Here is a 23,601-nt window from a genome sequence, read left to right as displayed (position 1 = left end):
GAATTTACAGAAGCAGTAATGTTACAATGGTCAAAACTAATTAAAATAAGACTCATCACATAAAAAGTAACCTGGTTTTAGACAATTTTCACTTGTTTCAAGCTAATTTTGACTTGAAATAAGTACAAAAAAAATTGCCAGTGGAGTAAGTTAAAAAAAAAACTTGACTCCAACTGGCAATTTTTTTTCAATAAAGTTGGGACGTTGTGTTAAACATAAATAAAAACAGAAAACAATGATTAGCAAATCATGTTCAACCTATATTTAATTGAATACACTACAAAGACAAGATATTTAATCTTCAAACTGATAAACTTGATTGTTTTTTAGCAAATAATCATTAACATAGAATTTTATGGCTGCAACAACCTGTTGGTGTTATTTTCCCATTTTAGGATTATTTTGTGGTTTAAAACCAGTGGAATAAAATATTGTGTTGTAGCCATAAAATTCTAAATTAATGATTATTTGCTAAAAGCAATCAAGTTTATCAGTTTGAACATTAAATATCTTGTCTTTGTTGTCTTTTTAGTGTATTCAATTAAATATAGGTTGAAAATGATTTGCAAATCATATTCTGTTTTTATTTATGTTTAACACAACGTCCCAACTTCATTGGAATTGGAGTTGTATTAAATACTAAAAAGAAAACATTCATTTTCATTTTGGCATCATTTGCCTACCAAGAAAAAATAGCTCAATTCACATAAAATACATGGATTATACTGGATTTGAAACAGAAACATACCTCCGTGAGAAACAGCTGTCTTTTCATGGGTTTTCATATGAGCAAAAACATATGCATACTCCCCTCTTTTAAAACAAATGCTGCATTTGCTTTGTGACTGTGAGCCTTCAATGGCTGCCACTGTGCTCTTAGGAACCTGAAGTGTAGCAGAAGGTTTTTTTGTAAACTTGGCCAGATGTGTGCCTTGCCTTCTGTCTCTGAGCTCTTCAGGCAGTTCCTTTGACCTCATGATTCTCATTTGCTCTGACATGCACTGTGAGCTGTAAGGTCTTATATAGTTTGTGGCTTTCCTAATGAAGTCCAATCAGTATAATCAAACGCAGCTGGACTCCAATGAAGGTGTAGAAGGATGATCAGAAGAAATGGACAGCACCAGAGTTAAATATGAGTGTCACAGCAAAGGGTCTGAATACTTATGGCTGTTATTTTTCTGTCAATATGGGGTGCTGTGTGCACATTAATGAGGAAAAAAGGAACTTAAATTATTTTAACAAATGGCTGCAATATAACAAAGAGTGACAAATTTAAGGGGTCTGAAAACCTTCCGTACCCACTGTATGTGCCCCGCGATTGGCTGGTGACCAGTTCAGAGTCTACCCCGCCTCTCGCCCGAAGATAGCTGGGATAAGCTACAGCACGCCCGCGACCCTAGTGAGGATAAGCGGCACACAAAATGGATGGATGGATGGCTTGGTGGTGATTTACCCATCATGTCACATGTGGCCATTTGTTAGGATGGAGAAGCTTTGGAAGCAGGAACCAAGAAGTTTGAAGATCTGGAGTTTCAACAACTTGAGAGAGAAAGCAGCTTGGAGGAGGAAAGGGAAACAATGAGCCAGCAGTTGTTGCGGGAGAGAGCAGAGGCCAAGAGGAAGGTATGGAAGCCTCATGCCCTAGGGATACAAAAACACTGGTTATTGAAATAGTTAACATTTTAGGATAAGCGGTATGGAAAATGGATGGATATTTAAAAATAGGCTCTCCTTCAATTCTGATTCGTTTCCGGGGGTTGAAGAATTCACCAACTTCTTCATTAGGTAGCCCAAATATAAATGTCCTTTTATCTAAATTGAGATGGCTGGTCACATCCAAATCATTGTTGATAAAGGGACACTATATTTTAACAGTGTGCACTCATCTTAAATTTTGACTACACACACACACACACTGGTTACAGTAGCAAGCATCCATCACAATCCAACCAACCTTGATCATTCAGAGGCATGTGTGTCATGACCTCTTATTTTCTTCAGGTATTATGTGCAACACCAACAAGTTTTATTGTGAAGTGAATACAATTAAATATGTACTTTCATACTTTAACCAATTCAGATACTTGGTCTCCGTAAGTTTATGTTGTTTTGTTTTGTTTGTAGCTTCCAATGACATTATTTTGCGCTTATTCAGGAGAAAGTGTCTGCTTTGGAGAACCAGGCCAACCAGCTGGGCCTCCAGGCATCTCAGGAATGTGAGCGTCTCGCCAAAGACAGGACCATCACGCTGCAAATGCGCCAAAAGGTTCACGATTCAAATGCTGGCTAATTGCAAAAAATAATGTTCATGAAGGCATGCTGCAGATCTGGCAGGACGTCTACAGATTTGAATGCATTGCACTTTATTCATTGGCCTGTAGAATATGTTTAGGAATCGCTTTACAAGATTTGTCTTTGTGATACAGGAGGAGGAGAGGCTATCTGATTTGGAACAAAGGTACCACAGTTTAACTGGAGGAAAGAGCTTCCCAAAGTCCTCTACAGCCATGCGAGAAGTAAGAATCACTGTTCTACTTTTTTTGTAAAGAGAAGTTCTCTTGCCTTGCTGACAGTTTCGGCGTGACAGCTCTGACAACGACTGAAGTAACACCCAAAAACTGTCAGCGAGGAAAGAGAACTTCTCGAAACACGACACTACACGAAATCTAATTATTAGTGTTGTAGTAATCCAGTGAAAAGGTACACTCACACACTGGAGTGACTCTGACCTTCAAATATCAGACAGCTTTGCTTTGGTGACAAATGATTCTTTCATTTATGTGGTTTGTTAGTGTACTTTTAAGTGCAGTCTAACTTTCCATTGCTTGAAAAAACTACTTCACTCTATCACCAGATTTATTTCAGTCAACAAAGCCAGAACAGAACTTGTGCATCTTCTTTTGTTTTTTTTCACATGACTTTTACCTTTAATTATCAAAACAGGAGTTGCACAGTATCTGACATTTTATGTGAAGATGTTCTCTCCACCTAGAATTCACTGTTTAGATTCTCTCCCTCTTACATACACCCCTCCCCTGTCTGTCAGTAGCACCCAAGCAGCTCAACAGAGGTAACCCATCAAACCCTCCTCGTGTGAAGCTTCCGCTATGCTCATCATTCTCTGCGTCATTAATGTCCTGTTCACAGTACGACTCCCATTGTGTCTGTTTGGTTTGCAGCCGAACATAAACAATGAAAACAACAACTTCCCACCCTGGCCAATAAAAACTCACTCTTCATTGCCTTTACCTTTAATTATTCGCCAACATTCTCCAACACCTATCAAAACTTGTCAATAGGGGGTTATAGAATAGAATGCTGTCACTGTCATGGGAACAATGAAAATCAATTACCGGCAGGCATCTCACAATCTGCTTTGTTGGGGTAAAAAAAAAAAAAAAGATAAAGAAATACAAGCACACAAATATCAAATATCACTATTTCAGTGCCATGGATTCCAACACCAGTACTTTTACTTTGTGATTAAACATAGCAGTGACAGACAGTCCAGGATGTAGTCTTCCTTGTGTTCGAAATGAACAGGAAAGGTGGTATAGAAAATGGATGAATTGAGGATGTTGATTTCAACTAACGTTTCAGTTATCTGGTAACCTCATGATCAAACATTGACGTTCACTAGTTTCCTTTCTGAAGGCAACATTCCTTAGTTCTGATGTTACCAATGATCCACAACCACGGTCTTTGGCAGAAAGTTGCCTTCGGACACATTGTCTTAAGAAACTAGTAGCTACTCACTGCATCAGTTAGGTTTAACTAATTTGTTTTCAGTCTTGACTGTTGCTGGCTGGTGGTCAGGAGTAAATGAAGCTGTCTGATGTCTTTAAAATGTACAGCAGACAAGGCCATCTCACACCGCTGTTCTTTGGTGTAGATGTACCATTGCTCCCTGTCTCCTCTCTTGTGTGCTCTGTTAGTTCACTCCTACTCGCACCTCACTGTATTTTTCTCTTTCCCTTTTAACTTTCATTTCCATGTCATGTGGCGCCCTCTGCTGGTCAGCTGCAATTCAAACTACTGTACACTGCCAGAATGGAGATAAAGTTAGCGAAAACATTTTGTGACATTTAAAATGAGGTAACCATAATAGTTATTTATAAAACAATGTGACTAGGTTCAGTAAAACCCCAAATCTGTAAAAATAAAATAAAATGGATTAAAAACGTAATAGTGATATTTTGCTAGTTCTTCTCAATGTATTGTTGTATTCTGAGCATGACCCCAATCTCATACTATTATCGGCCATATGCAAGTATGTATAGCCTTATGAAATGACGTATTTACCAATTGGCTTGTTAAATCAAAATGTCTGAGTCTCTTTATATGTATTTTTTAATTCTCTACAATGCCAATCTCGAGTTTGATTGGGCTAAATCTGGATCTGAAAATTTCCGAGACATTTAAATGGAGACCAAAAGACCCTGAAGCAGCTTTGCTGTTATTGTTATTTTTATGTTGCTATAAATGGGATTATTTCACACAAACTATGTATTTCTGCATTTGTTGCGATGTACAAGTATGTTGATGCATTTTCCCCCTGCAGGGCCCGTTTTGCTCATTTGTCTGCTGATGTTTCTCCTCTTCCTCTGCCTTACTCCTGGTGCGTGTGCATGTGTTTGGGAAGGAGTATGTGAGAGTGAGCCAGTTGAGTCAGATGTATGGGATGCCAAAGGTGGAATCCTCCCCCACCTCTCCTCTTCGCCATCCCCTGCAGTCTGGAGCCATAGATACCCCCTTCTCCTGCCCCCCCCCCCCCCCCCCCCCCCCCCTCGCCTCCCAGCTCCTCCTTGTCTTTCCCTGTGGAGGTGTGTGCTGTCCTTCTCCTTTTACTCCTGACACATATTCTCTAATTGTCCAATTCCCTCTCTCCCCTCTGTGTCTGGCACATTTGCTGTCAGTCTGTGATTTTTCTGAACCTATCTTGCATCACTTTCTCATTTTGATAAATATTAAAAGTGCAACTGTTACTTAAAGATCACTTTTAGTCCATAATGTAAGTGTTTTGGAATATTACCAGACTTGTTACACTCTACCAAGGCCCATTGAGACATTTTGCAATGTGGTTTAGCAGAGCTCTTTCTATGTGTTGCACCAAAGTATTGTTGTTATTTTCAAAGAGTGGTGGCAAGGAGCTTTTCTTTATATACTGGGGCATTCACTACAGAAAGCCCGTTGGGCAAATGAGTTGATGATGCAGGCCACAGTCATGATGTTAGAATTAGTCTGATGTATCAGAATTCAGTTATAGATCAGTTTGGCTTCGTTGATGTGAACGTGGCGATTACTGGTGAATGTTCGGGATGAGTTACACTGTTGTCCATTTTACTTTCAGCCTTTCCCCCCAAAAAAACATATACATAATTTGTAATTATGTTAGATCACAATAATATAGTTTTCTTTTATTATTGTCATTATCTTTGCTGATTAGTGGGGAGAACTAACATGCGTGAGGAGTCCATTTTGATTTTTGAATATTTTTGTCTTTTTGTATTCTGCTGAATATTGTAAGTAAATCCCGTCATTACAATGAACGAGTGTGTCTGCAGTGAGTTGTAATTCTGCACAAGGAGGGACGTCACTTCTTAATTCAAACTGCAGGGGAGATGCATTAAAGGAAAGATTAAGTAAAACAGAACATGATGAACATGTTAATGCTACTGTGAGAAACTGGGCCATTGCAGAAGCCGCGTAGAATTAATATACAGATATGTAAAACAGGGATATAGCAGCTGGAGGGTATTAAGAATACCACACTTGATAGGAACAATGTGTTGGAGATATTTAAGAACACATTTCAAAGTATAAAAAAAAAATGTTTCAACTCTCCTCCTTCCTGTTTCTAAATGCTTTCTAATCTCTGCATTGTTTTCTCTTCAATTTGCTTGTCTTTTCCGTGCTGCGCCTGCCTCTCTGTGCTCCTGCTGCTCGGTGGGCTCTGCAATACAAGTCTGAGGGCAGCAGGCCTCCATTGCCCAAACTAGATTTAGAACAATGGTACCAGGAGCTGTTGGCGGGTTCCAGCCAGCTCTGGTCTCACCCTCTGCCGGCCAAGTCGCTGTCAGGCCGCAGACCCGCACTGCAGGTAGAGGGTCTTCTATCTCTTTTCCATTCATCCTGTCCTTTCTTGCAGCTTTCTGTTTTCAGCCAATTAATCTCTTTGTAAAACACTGAGGGGCCTATTTTCATGACCGGTGTGAAACCGGCTCGGCGAGCAGTGCAACTGTGTACCAGGGGTGGGTTAGCTCGGTGTTGGTCATTTCGTAGACCGGAGCCCCCCGGCGGATCTGAGGGTGGGTGGACTGTCACCAGCCAACTTCATTCCCCGCCAATACAAGCGACTCCTGTCATTCCCTTTTAATGTGGGCCAATGACAGTCTTGACACATCTCTGCAGAAGAGAATGATGCGTAATCGCTGCGATCTCTGCATGAGCTCCCAAATTAAGTCAATTCAACTGACTTTTCTTTGTGCAGTATTTTTCTTCCTAGCACCAGGACTGAGACATGCTCTGAGCAGGCGTAAATTTAAATCGGCTTTCTGCCACCAAATTGTGACTGCGTCAGCCTCAATTCTGCACCAGAACGCCTCCCTGCTTGACGCAGAATGGTCTGCCAAATTGGCAAACACGTGCAGCCAACCTTGCGTTTGCACAAAAATCAAGATCCGCAGGCATTTGCGCCCCGCTGCAGATGCGCTGCCAAAGAAAATAAAGCCCTTAGTGTCATGTGCTAAATCATGCTGCATTCCACCCATGCATGCTGCATTTTGAAAGTACAGCAAGCAAACAACTGCCCCTCGTGATAAAAAGCTTTTGATATCACATTGCTTACACCAGTGTTCAGTAAAACGTCAGGTTCTATCAAGGCAGTCCTCTTTTTTGCTACTGCAGCTCACTTCAGCAGTATGAGATTGCAGCATCAAAGTGCCATTTGTTAAACCACACAGTCATGTTAGCAGGCTTCTTTGATCGTAAAACGCACATGTGGATTCTATAATATGGATTCATTGTCTTATTTAACCACATCTCACAACAATTTCCCTGCAGGTGCAAACATCTCACCCGTGGTGGATCGACCATCACAGTGCATTCCTAATACATTACAGTATATTCAGGTTTCTGAACTACAACTCCTTGTCCAGTTTTGTGCTCCATCTTACTTTTTAGAGCCCTCTTCTGAGCGTCAAAAGCTCAGGCAGCCTGCCCAGGAACCTGGCTGTCACCCTGCAGAGCGTTGAGACCAAAAGGCAGCTCGCTCTGCAGCAAAAAGGTACAGATGTACTGTCATGTTTCTTTTCTGATACATTCATAAGAAATAGGGTGTTACATGGATGCTGAACTCTTCACTCAGCATTATGTGTACTTGTGCAATCTAATGCAATCCAATACTTGAAAACTGGCCTTTCCATTTCTTACTTTACAGAATATTAAGGCTCATTTTTTTATTTAACATGTATTCATACTGTTGGTACAATTGCTTTTGTGGTAGCAGTGTAATGGTGCAGCGCTGCACTGATAGATACGTATACTGTATATGCATTGGGATCTCATGTATTGCAAGTATTGATTATTTGTGGCAACATTTGTCTGATACAATTTATAAATGCTGTGCAGGTCCAAGTACTGCAGAACATGGTGCAAATGAAGGAATTCATTTGAGCAGGAAAAAAATTTCGGACTGAAAGATACCCAATTAGAAGGGCTCATGCTATGCACTTGATTTTTATATGGGTCTTCTTTTTGTGTGTATCGTCTTCACACGTAACAATCACGATGATTGATCACATAAAGCTTGGTGATAAATCAAGTCGTTGGTTGTGCTAGTCATGTCTACTATGAGCCAGTTAGTCATTAATACAGTGCAGTTTGACACCATTTACAATGGTGCAGGTACAGTGGATATAAAAAGTCGATACACCAGTGTTCAAATGGCAGGTGTTTGTGATATAAAACAATTATCCCAAGATAAATCATTTAAAAACTTTCCCACCATTAATATGACCTATAAACTGTACAGCTCAATTGGAAAGTAGTAAAAATAAACAACTGAAATAATGAATGAGAATGTAAATGAGAGTCAACAACACACCTGCTACCATTTAAAGTGCCTCTGATTCATTTCAGCTCTTCTAGTAGGCTTTTCCAGACATTTCTAAATGTTACCAGGTGTGTACTGATTACCATTTAACATGAGTTTGAATGTGATTGGTTTATTCTGAACACAGCCACATCCCAGTTATAAGAGGGTGTGCAGATTTGTGCAACCACATTATTTCAGTATTTCTTTTGTACTTTCTCACTCAAAAATATTCTTTTCTTCATTCAATTAAGTAATAAGTCACATTATTGTGGAAAAAGTTTTGAAATAATTTCACTTGGTCTCTTGTATCAGAACCTCAGACCTCCAGTCAGCCACGCATTGAAGGAAGATCAGCAGGTAGCCTTTGAAACAGTGTGACCTCAAAACAACCATGGTGTTACTGTTACAGACTTATCAGTCAACAGCAATGTTAACCATAACTAGACTGTTGGTGGGTGTTAATTTATCCATCTGACATTCAGTCTCTTCCATGCCTGGTGTGTCATTAACTCTCAAAAATGATTTTTCATCTTCTCTCCTTCCTGGTTTTCTTCGGTGGTGAATAAATCATGCATGTTTACAATCTTTAAGGGTTAAGTGCCATTGGGCCTCTCCCAGGTGTGTCTAACACCAAAATCAGAGCAGCATGATATGAATTGTGTACTTTAACCTTTGTGATGGTGTATTACCAATATTCTAAAGCAGAAAAACACCCCATTTATATCTCACATTCTTCAGGTCAACAGGTGATTGAAGAGCAGCGACGTCGTCTGGCTGAGCTAAAGCAGAGAGCAGCGGCAGAAGCTCAGTGCCAGTGGGAGGCGCTCCATAGCTTGCAGCCTCAACTCATCAACCCCACGCCCTCCTACTCCCCAGTCATGTCCTACAGTCCCACACTGAGTCACAGGTCTACAGGCCACCATCCTCTGGTCCAACACTCCATCCTACACCACCATCCAGCATCAGCCGGCGAGCAGCCCTACGACACGTTGAGTCTGGAGAGCTCTGACAGTATGGACACCAGTGTGTCCACGGGGAACAACTCCGCCTGCTCACCAGATAATTTATCCAGGTACAGTGATGCCTCGATTTACAAATTCAATTGGTTCTTGAACGGGGTTTGTAAATTGAACATCATTTTCCCATAAGAAATAATGTCAACCTGAATAATTGGTTACAGCCTCTGCAAGAGTCCCTATTTTAGTAACAGTTTGTACACTTTGTACACAGTAAGAAGCTATACAATACTGTATATAAGACATGACAAGGTATGATCGATCAAAAATCTCTATTAACCAAGTCAACAACAAATACAAGTGGATCTGTCCTCCTCATTCAAATGCAACTGCCCTGCCCTGCACTACCCAGTGTCACGTGGCGAGTCTCTCTGGTGTGTCCACAGCCAGTCGGAAATCACTTAAACCTTAACTTTAACAAGCAGGTTGCTGCAATTATGAAGAATAACAAATGAACTCCACCTTACCTTGAGTTCATGATTTGCAGGTTCTTCTCTTATCAACAAGTCGGCATGTAAGTGCTTTGCCTTCTTGCAAATGATAGTTTCCGAATAAAGTTATTATTTAAAATGAAAACGAATGAAATAACTGAAACTACAATTGAAAAAACATTTTCACGAAGGCGGCACAGTGGGTGACTGGTTAGCGTGTCGGCTTCACAGTTCTGAGGAACTGCGTTCAAATCCGGCCTCACTGGATTTGTTGAATCATTTTCAACAAATAAGCAAGGGAGGGATACAAATATTTACATTACAAATCCAGTTCTGAGGACCCGGGTTCAAATCCGGCCTCGCTTGTGTGGAGTTTGCATGTTCTCCCCGTGCCTGCGTGAGTTTCCTCCGGGGACTCAGGTTTCCTCCCACATCCCAAAAACATGGATGGTAGGTTAATTGAAGACTCTAAATTGCCCATAGGTGAGAATGTGAGTGCGAATGGTTGTTTGTTTCTATGTGCCCTCCGATTGGCTCGCGACCTAATTTCTTACAAAATTACCCTTAAAAATAAATGGCTTACAGATGAATTGGTCTGAAAAAATTCACCCAAGCGCATGGGAATGACTCTCTCGTAATTTATTTTGCCTCCAGGGCCAAACAAATCAAAACTGGTCTCTCAGTTGTGTTGTCACTTCAACACAGCTTTTTGGCAGCAATATGCCATAGGCCCATTTTAATTGCAAAGTAGGATTACTTTTCTATGAGACAGGTGTTTGGTGGCACCATCTTGTGGCATCTTAGGGGGATTCAGAAAGAGCACAAAACAGCGAATAGCCGAGTTTCCCAGCAAATACAAAGCATGGGTTTTAAAAAAATCTGCAAATAGGTGAATTCGTCAGTAGCAAACCGTGGATAGGTGGCTGAACAATAGATCTAATGTAATATGTGGATTTATACTAAATGCCATCAAAATACACCTCCCTAGTGGGCAGTGCAACATCACCAGATTTATTAATACTGTAATGAGCGTAGGGCCTACGATTCTGAATCATCCCATTTAGCCATTTTATGAAGAATTCAGTCAGGCACACAGACAAAAGCACCCACAGGCACAATTTCCCAGACTGCTCCCCAACAGTTAGACTTTATTTGCACGTTTTAATTTGGGGACCATCTGTTGGTGCTGTGTTACAAAAATGTTCACTGGGGGATGCTTTCAGTTGAACCCATTGTTCACAGGTCGGTTGTAGCTTACAAGAGACAAAACTGTATTGGTAAAATATTTAGGATAATTTTAATGGCATTCATGCACTAATTAAAAGAGCACATTGGAGACCAAGGGGAAAGATAAACAGAGGAAACCTGCATGTTTCCACTCAGTCAGTATTAGCCCTTATTCTAATCCAGTTTTTTACACATCCAACCGTGGTCTCACACAGGATATGAACAAAAGTATGCATTAAATTCCGGTTCGTCACGTTCCAAGTTATTCAAAATGTCTAGCTATGTTCAATGTTTCACTATGTGCTGATATTAAAATGTACATATTTCCAACCTCACGCTGCATCATTGTAAAAGCAACCTGTCCTAGTGAAGATACAATTTCTCATGCACAAACAAGAACATGTTTCAATGAAGCATAGCCGCCTTACTAAATACCATGATTTGTTTTGTTTAGTTTTTTACCGTATTTCCACGCTGGCAAGGACACGTGAAAAGAGTTGGCGTAAAAACACAAATATCACTGAATCAATTTGAATCCAGATTCTGTTTTTGTTTTCACCATAAGTGTTGGAGGAGCAGACTCGCTGAAGATTGAAGAGATGGAGAAAATGCTGAAGGAGGCACAGATGGAGAAAGCCAGACTTATCGAGTTTCGGGTAAGTGTCATTCCGGCAGTGGAGTTATGCGATCGTGGACGCACCAGTATGATTGTTTGGAATCAGATTTAGGTGATTGATGACTTTTTGCAGTGATGCGATCAATAAAGGAATATAGAACGATTCAATACTATATTGAAGTCCTTTCATTCATTTTTATTGGCCTTTTTATCAGTTGATTTCATCACTCTGTGCCTTGAAGGTTCTAATGCAGTGCTAAAATTCCTGTCTGAATGAAGAGCTTGTCTGTGGATACTGTAATAGGGTTTTAACAATGACAGGTACCAGCGCGGTAAAAACAAATATTTATTAACGTGTACACTAGTCAAAAATATGAAATGGAAGAGCTCTCCTCCAGGAACAGGAGAGCTTCGCTCGCCATCAGATGCTGGAGGAAGAGCGGAAAAGGAGAGAAGAAGCAGAGAAAAGACCGCAAGATGAAACTCTCCACCAACAGCAGCTGGTGGAGAAGGAAGTTACGATGAGAGCCAAGAACTTCTCTCAGGTCAGTGAAAGGAGACGTAATTGGAAATGTGTGGTGTGAAATTGCCCTCTCTTCCAAATTATAGCAGAGTTTTACAGACATGGCCTTCTGAAGGTTTCTGGATTGAAGTCTCTGCTGCTTGATGTTTTGTGTCAGTTTTTTTTAAAAATTATAACATATGGTGTTTTCCACATTAGTCCATGTTTGTAAAATAAGATAATCCTTTAGTGAACCCCAGAGGGGATTTAATTTTTATTTTTTTGATGCAAAACCAAGGTATTCCTAATTTATCAACACACTTTCAAACTTGCTGTTCTATTGAGCAATTATTAAAAAAACTACCTCAACCTGCATTAGATCCATCAAATCAGGCTAGTATTGAATGACCTCAGCAACCGATGAGTATTTGTCATCATCACTCTGAGCAGTTGACAGTTTTTATTTCATGGAAGTTAACAAGCTGTAGGACAAATACTGCATGTTGCATTTCCCTATCCCTATGTAACATGCGGTATGTGACAGCTGTATGACAATAAACATTAAAATGTTATGAAATAAATTATGGGGGGAAAAAACAGACCAATAAATGATAACCTACTGTCATGTATTCATATCTCTGTGATAGTGACATTCTGCATGCTCGTCACGCCCCCGCTTTTGACCCTTCTGTTCTCCATGTGTCCAGGCCCGTCCTATGACACGCTACCTGCCAATTAGGAAGGAGGAGTTTGACCTTCGCACTCACATTGAGACGTCAGGCCACAGTGTGGACACCTGCTACCACATCATCCTCACTGAGATGTGCAAGGGCTACCTGGTCAAGATGGGAGGCAAGATCAAGTCGTGGAAGAAACGCTGGTTTGTCTTTGACCGCCTCAAAAGGAAATACATTACAAACACGGTGTAAAACCCATCATGCGGAAATGTTTTTAAATTGAGGCTAATCTATGATAGGCTGAGAGCTGGACATTAATACTTCACCAAAAATGGCTTCTTAATCCCATTCACGCTGTCTTATTTTTTTTGTCTTTCTTTACCAGTTTAGCTAAAATAACCATTCATAGAGATGAATCAAATTTATAGCCCTTTTCAAATCGGCAAAAATTGGCTTTTTTTGTGTGTGTGCTGATTTTGGACCCTTTATTTATTTATTTTCTTAAACATTAACATATTACAACATAAGACAAAGATAATGACGTTCAAGCAAACATAAAACAAAATTGGATTTATTTATTATTATTATTATTTTATACATTACACCAAGACAAAGACAATGACATTCAACCAAACAACAATACCAAGTTTTCAGTAAGTTTCAGCTCTTGCTTGACTGTGGACACACTTTCCTTGACGGAAACTTTGTTTTCAGGAAGCTTTTTAAAAAAGAATAAGGTTGTCTCCTGTTTCAGTTTAAATCTCTCTCTGTACATCATATTTGAAATGCAACTGTCAAAGATGATGTTTTGACATCTGACAAAGGCGGCTCTGGTTTCTATTTTGAAGTCATCACTTGATGGCAAAGAAAAGATTAGAATAGAAGACATGCATACATTTATGGCATTTTAATCTTAAACATGTACCTGTGTTTGTACTTGAAATCTCCGTTGTAAAACTAAACAAATACTAAAGGACGCAGTATTGAACAACAGTCAACTGTTCTGCCTGTAATTCATATCTTTACTGCTGTAAGCGTTAAGGGACCCAACAATAAGTTATTTGATTAATTATATATATATAACTATATATATTTTCAGTATATTACCGTAATTTCTCGTGTATAATGCACATTTTTTACACCCAAAAATGGTCAAAAGTCAATAGTGCGCATTATACATAGGTATAGGAGAAAATGAAAAAGACTCACATTTTATAAATGTATGCCGCCATCTAGAGGTTGTGAAAAAGCTGTACACTTTCATTCCACTATGCCACTGCCCCCTAGAGGTTATGAAAAAGTTGTACACTTTCATTCTAGTATGCCACCTAGAGGTTATGAAAAAAGTATAGACTACACTTTCATTCCAATATGACAGGGGTACATATGACTGCATATATGTGCAATTGTGCTCATACGTTTACATACCCAGGCAGAATTTGTGAAATATATATATATTTTTTTTTTTTTTTAAATACGACTGATGACTGAACAACAACCATCATTAATTTCTTTATGGTGATGTTTTGTTTAATGATAATGCTTGATAGTTTAATTTGAATCCCATTAAAATAAAATTAAATGTCTTTCGCCTGGTCCTTGCTTCCATCCATCCATTTTCTGAGCCGCTTCTCCTCACTAGGGTCGCGGGCGTACTGGAGCCTATCCCAGCTATCATTGGGCAGGAGGCAAGGTACACCCTGAACCAGTTGCCAGCCAATCGCAGGGCACATACAAACTAACAACCATTCGCACTCACATCCACACCTACGGGCAATTTAGAGTTGTCAATTAACATACCATGCATGTTTTTGGGATGTTTTTGTTGTTGTTTTCTTAAAAGAATTGTACACATCTTACAAATTCTGCCTGGGTAATCAAACATATGAGCACAACTGTGTGTTTTCTCATTTACTAAATAAAAGAAGGGCTGTGAATTTCAAAATAAGAGCAAGTAAATTAAAAAAAAGTATTATGTCTTCAAATAAAGTGCTTAACTTCAGAATAATTACAAAATAACAAAATACAGATAATACTTCATGTTTTAGTCATACGGGTAGAAGCAAAATCATGCATTGTAAAAATGCATTATACATGGGTACAAGGGTTTTCTAGAATTTTGAGGTCAACTTTGGGGGTGCGCATTATACACGAGAAATTACGGTATTATTTTTGTTGACTTTTGTCAGTTTCATGATGTTTTCGTGACCACTGTGGGTTTTTCTTTCTTTAATAGAAGGGTACCAACCATTTCGCCTAAGTGTGTCTGTATTTTTAGCATAATATCACAAGGAGCTGCTGCTTTTATTACGACTTGTTCGTATCCACTACATAATTATCAGAACTAAGCATTATTATTGTTGTAAAGGCATAATTTTTAATACATTGTTTGCATGGGCTCAAATTAGATTAGGGTTTCCCTAATCTATATTCGTGCAAGAAAATACATCACAGGCACATTTTTCAATCATTTTAGCTATCATGCAGACACGCGCTTTCTTGAAGAAGAGCTTTGGCATCCAGTTTATTGTTTTTATGAGTAATAGTTACTGTATATGCCAGTTTCTAATTTATTTTTATGTTTGGTTCCCACAAATGTGTCAAAAGAGCTTTAAAAAAATGTTAGGATTATCATTGTACAAGAGGACATAAATTATGTGGCCAGTCGGTGTAGGTATATGGAATTTCCAATGTTTTCCCAAAACAAACGTGGAATTATAATAAACTCTTTATGATTATGGTCCACTAGAACTGAAGATAACTGAAGAGATAACGATCAGATTAAATTAATAAATAGTGTATAATAAGCCGTACTGGATACAGTAAGTGCAACAAAGAAACAAGCCACATTGTACAGTATATAGCGTTCCAGTTGAAGACTTAGTTTTTTTGCATCAGATCATTCGGCAAGGACAGGGCACGAAAGGCCTTCAGATATGCACAATAATCTTGAATATTTTTGTCAAACCTGTAACATGGCAGACTCACAATAATCTTGAATATTTTTGTCAAACCTGTAACATGGCAGACTATTTTCCCCAAAATATTGCTTGGACATGTATTGAGCAGCGGTGTCATTGATGTGCCGGCGTGCGCTACGGGACACTTGTTCACTTTCAGGGCTTTGAAGTCCTCCGAAGGTTCCGCTTAAAGCGCACCTTGTTTCAAGTGAGGAGGCTCAGACTTGTGCCGTCGTTAAAATGCACGTGGCGGCGGTGCTCTCCGAGGAGGCTGATTGAGATGCATCACTTGCCCTCATCTCTTGACCTTGAACAATAAGTAACGACAAGTGACACACCCAAATCGTGATTGCTGTGAATACCTGCTAATCATCCCCAACTCCAATGTACGATTTTGTTCTCAATCAAATGAGATGCAAACGCAAGGCTATTTGAATGCTAAACAGGTCATTAGCAGATAATAGCGCTGTATTAAACTATTCCTCGAAATGAAGTGCTGCATCTCTACCTACTACCCTTTAAGTTGGCTTGTGGAGTGTTTGTCCCCGTAGGTAGAAATGGGGTGTTGACTTCCCCACCGGTTCCTTACTGCAGTTCTGCAGTGGCTGATGAAACAAAGTGCAATGATGTACCAGAGTAGCGTAAGAAGGCAGGCAAATGTGAACATACAATAAGAGCAGCTTTGCTTGGAAAAGAGAGGGCGAAAAGTGCTGTGCTTGTCATTTTTTATCCATCACCACAAACAAGCTCATCATCAGAGTTGGACCTGTTGTTTTAAAGATGTGAACCGAGTCATTGTATAAGATAAGGTGCAACAGATTTTTTTTCCCTCCAGCTTTTGATCAAAGCAATATGCCTTTTCCCCCTTTAGACAAACATGAGACCAAGCTGAAGGATGTGATATACTTCCAGGCTATCGAAGAGGTTTATTATGATCACCTCCGCAGCGCCACAAAAGTATGCTGCTCTCAGAATTCTAACTTGATTCCCTCAATTATCTTTTTTGGCATTTATTTTTTTTCCAATTCAACCTGTTCTTGCACACATCATTATTTGCTTTCTTTCTCCCTATTCTGCTTTTGCCGGCTGCTCACACCTCTAGAGGGGCTTTTTCAACTTGAATCTGACTAGTGTATGTATCCGCCATACTGCCCGTGCACCTGTCCAATCGTATCCCCGTGGTTAGCAACCTGCCAGTGAATGAGAATGACTTAGACCTAGATTTACACGTCAGTGTGTTTTGTGTGATCTGCTAATCCTGCTTGTTCCCTCGGCCCTTCCCATTTTCTCCGGACTCCAGTTGAATGTTTTACGTGTAGAATTCTAGAGCTTACTTATTTATATGAACCATAAGATATATCCATACATTTATAATAGATGATTTTTGGTTTTATTTTTATTTCTAAAGAAATATACTCTACTGTGAAAAAGTCTAAGCCACCATTATATTTGTTGTTTTAGCTATTCTATTCTTTATAATTACTATATACACACCCCTCCAAAAGTAGTAAGGCCAATTTGTTTAATTTTTTTCTGTAGCAGATTGAAAATGTTAGTGTTTGACATAAGCTGAATATGAGCCAAGATTTTCAGGTAATTACATGTGTATTTGATAAAAGATTACATCTTTTTTTTGTTGAGCCATTTTTCATTTCATTTAATTTTTGTGACAAATGTCTTTTTTTAAGTGAAAACAATGAATTGACCTGAAAAGATTTTTGAAATAAGATGTATCTTAAAAGTAGCCCTTTCGTCTTGCTGAATAAGTAAAGTAAGATGTTTTCACAAGGTAAGATTTGCATTGCCAGGAAGTTACTTTAAGAAATAAAAAAAGATAAAATAAAAAGTGGGAGGTGAGTAGTCTGAATTGGATTCTGGAGTCATGCACCACTCAATACATCATACTCATACACCGGCTGTGAATCATTGTTTGCTCAATACTAGTTGATTGGAGCCTGGGGACGACCCAGGACACACTAGAGAGACTACGTCTTCTGGCTGGAATGAGAACGCCTCGGGTTCCCCCCGGAAGAGCCGGATAAAGTGGCTGGGGAGAGGAAAGTCTGGGCGTCCCTGCTAAAGCTACTGCCCCCGCGACCCGACCTCAGATAAGCGGTAGAAAATGGAGGGATAGTTGTTTAGCTTACCTAAATCAGGTGACATTCTGTGAAAGTAGCAATTGGCCTCTGTCTCTTGACCTCTACAATGACCTTTCTCCAATAGAAACGTACTGCTACTACCAAACCCACATGTATATAATAGAAGCATATTAAATAACGTTTTTCTGCAACGGTGCCACATTGTTAGTGTTCAGTATTTCTACAAAATAGATTTTTATGATCAATCTCTTTCTTGTATTATCGTATTTTCTTGCATGTGTCTCTTATTGTATACACGTCTTGTTAATTACACCGAAATGCTTCAACACTGTGGAGCCAAGAATATTACAATGCATGCTGGGAACATACAGTATATTACAGCACACTTAGACATTGCTGTAAATTCTAGTCATTTACCACATACCATGCACTAAAACACTGGAAAGTAAGTACACAATACTGCTGCAAAATACAATAATTCTCTGTGTGACGTCAACCAAAATCCTATGATCCGGTTTACTGTACAGTATAATCACTTGAAAGTATTTTTCCTGTATGGTATGTGGTAAATAACTACAATTTACAGGAATGTGTCACAATATAGGCACGCTAGTTCTTGTAGCTGGTTGCAAACGTTCTTTTTAAGGCAGCGTTATAGTAATATATTAATGTTACCTTGATTTTGACAAAGGGTGAAAATTCCCAAAAGAACCAACTTTTTGGACAGAAGGGAAAGTTGTCGGGCTCGCTGACTTTTGAAACAATGACTTTTTAAAACCACACTATACCTTGAAACCGCTAACTGGGCCGTGCCTATTTCTAACGTGTTTGTTATGTAAAATGTAGACTTGACACCGATTTTATCGGCCTTATCGGTATCGGCCGATAATTAGCATTTTATGCTGATTGGCTTTGTCATAATTCGCCGATCCGATTCAATGACGTCATTGATCGGCTCCGGAAAAGACATTTACTCCGCGTCGCCATTGTGCACAGTGTATTTGAATCCAAAAGCTAGTTTATTTTTAGCCTTGTCGCGTGTCTTTTGGCGTCATCCTGTAAATATCTGACGGCCAATAAAGTTATTTTAAAAAACAAAAAAACATGTCGGCGGTGTGGAACAGACAACACGTAATGCCCGGGTAAGATTTGAAGACAAATTTGCTCTCACGATTGCACTATGTCAGACTACGGCAATAAAATCTTATATTCCGAATCTTGTAATGTTGGTTTGAATACACGATCTGACTAGAGCAGTGATTTCCAACCTCTATTGAGCCAAAGAACATATTTTACAATTGAAAAATCTCACGGCACACCAACAAACAAAAATGTCACAAAAGGTGGATACATTAATTACTGTATGTACTTCCTGCCATCTAATAGAAGACCATTCATTTGTTCTGTCTGTCACTATGCCTCACTGGCATAAATAGAAGAACAAAGATACATTATTCATTGTAAATATAAATGTAAATATTTTGAGCAATTAAATACACAAGTATATACAGTAAAAAAATGCCCGGGTAAGATTTGAAGACAAATTTGCTCTCACGATTGCACTATGTCAGACTACGGCAATAAAATCTTATATTCCGAATCTTGTAATGTTGGTTTGAATACACGATCTGACTAGAGCAGTTATTTCCAACCTCTATTGAGCCAAAGAACATATTTTACAATTGAAAAATCTCACGGCACACCAACAAACAAAAATGTCACAAAAGGTGGATACATTAATTACTGTATGTACTTCCTGCCATCTAATAGAAGACCATTCATTTGTTCTGTCTGTCACTATGCCTCACTGGCATAAATAGAAGAACAAAGATACATTATTCATTGTAAATATAAATGTAAATATTTTGAGCAATTAAATACACAAGTATATACAGTAAATGAACAGGTCATTTAAATAGACACATTGTCATATACTGCCCTGCAGTTCCAGTTCCTGGGTCCAACTCAACAACCCCGCCATAGACTGGACTCATTTATCCGTCACCGCTTTCTGCCCTCAGAAGACCCACCACCCTTTGCCACCCGAGTGGACCTCTCCCAAGTTCCAGAAGAATATCATGACCTCTCCTCAGTATTCAGCAAGGACTTAGCCATCTCTCTACCCCCCCCCCACCGCCCGTATGATTGCGCCATAGACCTCTTGCCGGGAGCTCCACTTCCCACCAGCCGACTCTACAATCTCTCTGCAGTGTTCCAAACATTAATTACTGATGTCCTCCGTGACATGCTCAACCGGTTCGTGTTTGTATACCTCGATGACATCCTCATTTTCTCCCGCTCCCCCGAAGAACACCACATCAATGTACGCCAAGTCCTCCAGCGCCTCCTCGAGAACCATCTATACGTTAAACCGGAAAAATGTGAGGCTCGCGCAGCGTCATCACTCCCCGACGCCCAAATACAAGGTGGGTCAATCCGTCTGGCTCTCTTCCCACGACCTTCCCCTTCAAACAGAGTCCCATAAACTCGCTCCACGCTTCATTGGTCCTTTTGCCATCACCGAAATCATTAATCCCACTTCCGTCCAGTTAACACTGCCACAGTCCCTAAAGATTCTTCCCACATTCCACGTATCGTTGCTCAAGCCTGTCTCTGCCTGCCAACACATCCAGGACCACCTCCATAACTTTTCCTCAATAAACTGTTGATCATTTTACATCTGCCTCCGCCTGCTCTTGGGTCCAGCTACTCCCCACAGGTGACACACATTCCTCCATCATGTGATCGGACCGGTGATCGGTTATTTAAACTCGCTGATGAGTGATCGGCCCCAAAAATCCTGATCGTGAAAAGCCTAGTAAAATGCAACAGCTTTATTGCTGTTCTATGGAAATTCTGCTTCATGAGCTGGCCATTGTCAGTTTAGATATTGCAAACCATTCCCCCCTCCTTATTTTTTTCTTTTTTTTATTACTGAAAAAAAAATCTATAACCTCATCAGCGACTAGTCTACTTGACTTTAATCATGTTAGTGTCAACTTACAAACATCTGAAGTCATGCAAGACCCACTATAGAGGAATGGGAATGGGAGTAACCCCCGAAACACCAAGTCTATCTGTTCCAATACTTTTGCTCACCTAAAAAGGTGCTGTTTAGTTACAAATAATATTAAATCTTGTCTAAGTCGTGTGTCAGAGCCCGGACACCCTGCGAAGGAACCATAGGTGAGCGTAGGAACGTAGATCGACCGGTAAATCGAGAGCTTCGCCTTTCGGCTTTGCTCCTTCTTTACCACAACGGACTGATACAAAGTCTGCACCAATCTGCCTGTCGATCTCCCGTTCCATTCTTCCCTCACTTGTGAACAAGACCTCAAGATACTTGAACTCCTCCACTTGGGGCAGGATCTCATCCCCAACCTGGAGAGGGCACGCCACCCTTTTCCAACTGAGGACCATGGTCTCAGATTTGGAGGTGCTGATTCTCATCCCAGCCGCTTCACAATCGGCTGCGAACTGCTCCAGTGAGAGTTGGAGATCACGGCTTGATGAAGCCAACAGAACCACATCATCTGCAAAAAGCAGAGATGCAATATTGAGGCCACCAAACCGGACCCCGTCTACGCCTAGAAATTCTATCCATAAAAGTTATGAACAGAATCGGTGACAAAGGGCAGCCTCGGCGGTGTCCAACCCTCACCGGAAACGAGTCCGACTTACTGCCAGATATGCGGACCAAACTCACTCCGTTCGTACAGGGACCGAACAGCCCATATTAGGGGGTTCGGTACCCCATACTCCCGAAGCACCCCCCACAGGATCCCTGTGGGACACGGTCGAACGCCTTCTCCAAGTCCACAAAACACATGTAGACAGGTTGGGCGAACTCCTATGCACCCTCGAGGACCCTGCCGAGGGTGGAGAGCTGGTCCACTGTCCCACGGCCAGGACGAAAACCACACTGCTCCTCCTGAATCTGAGATTCGACTTCCTGACGGACCCTCCTCTCCAGGACCCCTGAATAGACCTTAGCAGGGAGGCTGAGGAGTGTGATCCCCCTGTAGTTGGAACACATCCTCTGGTCCCCCTTCTTAAAAAGGGCCATGATCTTTAGTCTACAGCAACAAAATCAAGGAATTTTCATCACTGTTCTAATACTTAAGGCGCCAGGGAGTGTGTCCGGAATGCCTGTTGAAAAAAGTTGAAAATAAAATCCTTTGTCAAGACTTCTCTCGAAATTCTCACGAAAATTGCATGGGTTGTCCTTTGACCCACGTGCCACCCTTCCACAGAGATCCACAGATTTTTGCTTTTGTATAATTTTGTGTAATGTATCTGGCCTACTGTTTACTGTTTACAGCTGGGGAAAAGGTTATCAACACAAAAGCTAGGAGTTGCGCAAGACTTTTGCATGATACTGTATGTGATTGAATTTGTCTGAGATAGTGTTCACTGTATGATGTGTGAGTTTGAAATGTGACATTGTCAGTGGTAGCAGGTGAAACCATAGGAAAAACTAAATCTCAGCAAACGACAGTAACAGTTTAAATTAAAAACTGACTGACAAAAACAACAACAAAAATTGCCGTTTGACATTAAGGAAGCACTGGCAGTGAATTAAAAACAAAATGTGCATTTTATTTGGGATGCGTACTTATAGGTTCAAAAATACTGGACCGTATCGGCATATTTCCAAGTTGACTATCGTATTGCTCCAATGCTGTTCACAGGGTCGATTGGGGCCATGGTAATGTGGATTGTTCTGATGTGCTGAAGAATACTAACTAGAGCCATATTGAGAAGACAAAAAAAAAAAGACTTGTGAGAATCACGTCACATAATTACCAGAATAAAGTACTTATATTTGGGGAAGAATTTGAATCTTGCAAGAAGAAAGTTGTAACATTTTTAGTCATCCTTTGAAGATAATGTAAATTCAATTATATTATACTCATAATTTTAAAAAGGATACCCCGCCTCTCGCCCGAAGTCAGATGGGATAGGCTCCAGCACGCCCGCGACCCGTGTGAGGAGAAACGTGACGGAAAATGAATGGATGCATCATTTTAAAGGAATAAAGTCTTAGTGTGAGAAAAAATAAACCTTACACTGGCAATAGGCATTCACACACAATATCTGAAGTGCAGTTTTAAAAAGATCAAAATCATCATATAAAACAGCTAATTTAAACGCAAAGGAGTGTAAGAAAGTGTGGAGGATTTCAAGTACAGTCCAGTTTGTTTTCATTTGTCTGTCTGTGTCCTTCAGAGCCCAAATCCCGCCTTGACGTTTTGCGTGAAGACCCACGACCGCCTCTATTACATGGTGGCGCCCTCGGCATCTGGATGCGGATCTGGATGGACGTAATAGTCACAGGAGCCGAGGGGTACACTCAATTCCTGAACTGACAACGCAAGTGAGGACGAGCTCGTTTTCGGCAGGGACTCTGAACACACTCCCTATATCTAGTCCACAGCTTTTTGCTATGTTCGTTTGTTTTTTTGTTTTTTTTTACTCTGTTGAAAAAAATGCCAAATGTCAACAATCTAGTGTATTTCTTGGAGTCGCCATATGCTCAGTGAAAACGACACAATAGAGAGAGCAAGCAAAGCTCTCCATCCTCCTCTCTGCTTTGCTTATGTGTTGCTCCTTTAGAAATCAGTCTTGACTTTTAAGACTCGCTCCAAATCACACGCAGCATTGACAACTGTTTAGTTTCAGGTGAGCTTACAGGTGCAGTATTTGGAAGCATTCCAGCTCAGGGCTTCATTCAGCAGTTATTTGATTGTCACGCTTGTGATCAAAGTATTTTGTGTATTTGGATAACTATTTCTCAATGCTAAGATGATGACATCATTTGACAATGGTGAAGTTCAAGGTACACATTTTATTTCTTGATTCCGTTAGGCTGTTAGCTCAGCATTATCGACGCTAAAGGAGGGACCTATTAGTAATATCACTAGCTATCAAGTTCCATATCAACTCTGTCTGTTTTAAGGTACAGGCGGTCCGCAAAC

The 23,601-nt window shown here is 40.2% G+C and overlaps 1 protein-coding gene across 3 annotated transcripts; it reads left to right on the top strand.

The window, feature by feature from the left end:
* The first annotated feature begins 1,186 nt into the window (after nt 1-1,186).
* LOC133482238 (pleckstrin homology-like domain family B member 1) lies at nt 1,187-23,562 on the top strand. Of its 3 annotated transcripts, XM_061782169.1 has the most exons (10): nt 1,187-1,623; nt 2,156-2,266; nt 2,427-2,516; nt 7,183-7,285; nt 8,408-8,452; nt 8,834-9,167; nt 11,335-11,425; nt 11,784-11,930; nt 12,595-12,767; nt 22,853-23,562. In XM_061782169.1, coding segments are annotated over exons 1-10 (1,140 nt in total). In that variant the 5' UTR covers nt 1,187-1,578; the 3' UTR covers nt 22,854-23,562. The 3 variants fall into 3 exon arrangements, with proteins under 3 accessions (XP_061638153.1, XP_061638151.1, XP_061638152.1); XM_061782167.1 differs by lacking the exon at nt 22,853-23,562 and having other exon boundaries at nt 12,595-13,386; XM_061782168.1 differs by lacking the exons at nt 8,408-8,452; nt 22,853-23,562 and having other exon boundaries at nt 12,595-13,386.
* Nucleotides 23,563-23,601: the final 39 nt, after the last annotated feature.

This window comes from Phyllopteryx taeniolatus, chromosome 8, assembly GCF_024500385.1.
Source record: "Phyllopteryx taeniolatus isolate TA_2022b chromosome 8, UOR_Ptae_1.2, whole genome shotgun sequence".
NCBI lineage: Eukaryota > Metazoa > Chordata > Actinopteri > Syngnathiformes > Syngnathidae > Phyllopteryx > Phyllopteryx taeniolatus.
Note: the sequence above shows the minus strand (reverse complement) of the source record. Positions and strands in the feature narration are given on the sequence as shown.

What these genes read in the sequence shown, in the direction of transcription:
- LOC133482238 (XM_061782167.1), top strand. Translation starts at nt 1,579, where the DNA reads ATGAGCCAGCAGTTGTTGCGGGAGAGAGCAGAGGCCAAGAGGAAG. An exon ending in CCAGACTTATCGAGTTTCGG is followed by an intron (nt 11,426 to 11,783) that starts GTAAGTGTCATT and finishes GCTCTCCTCCAG; the next exon opens with GAACAGGAGAGCTTCGCTCG. An exon ending in GAGCCAAGAACTTCTCTCAG is followed by an intron (nt 11,931 to 12,594) that starts GTCAGTGAAAGG and finishes CCATGTGTCCAG; the next exon opens with GCCCGTCCTATGACACGCTA.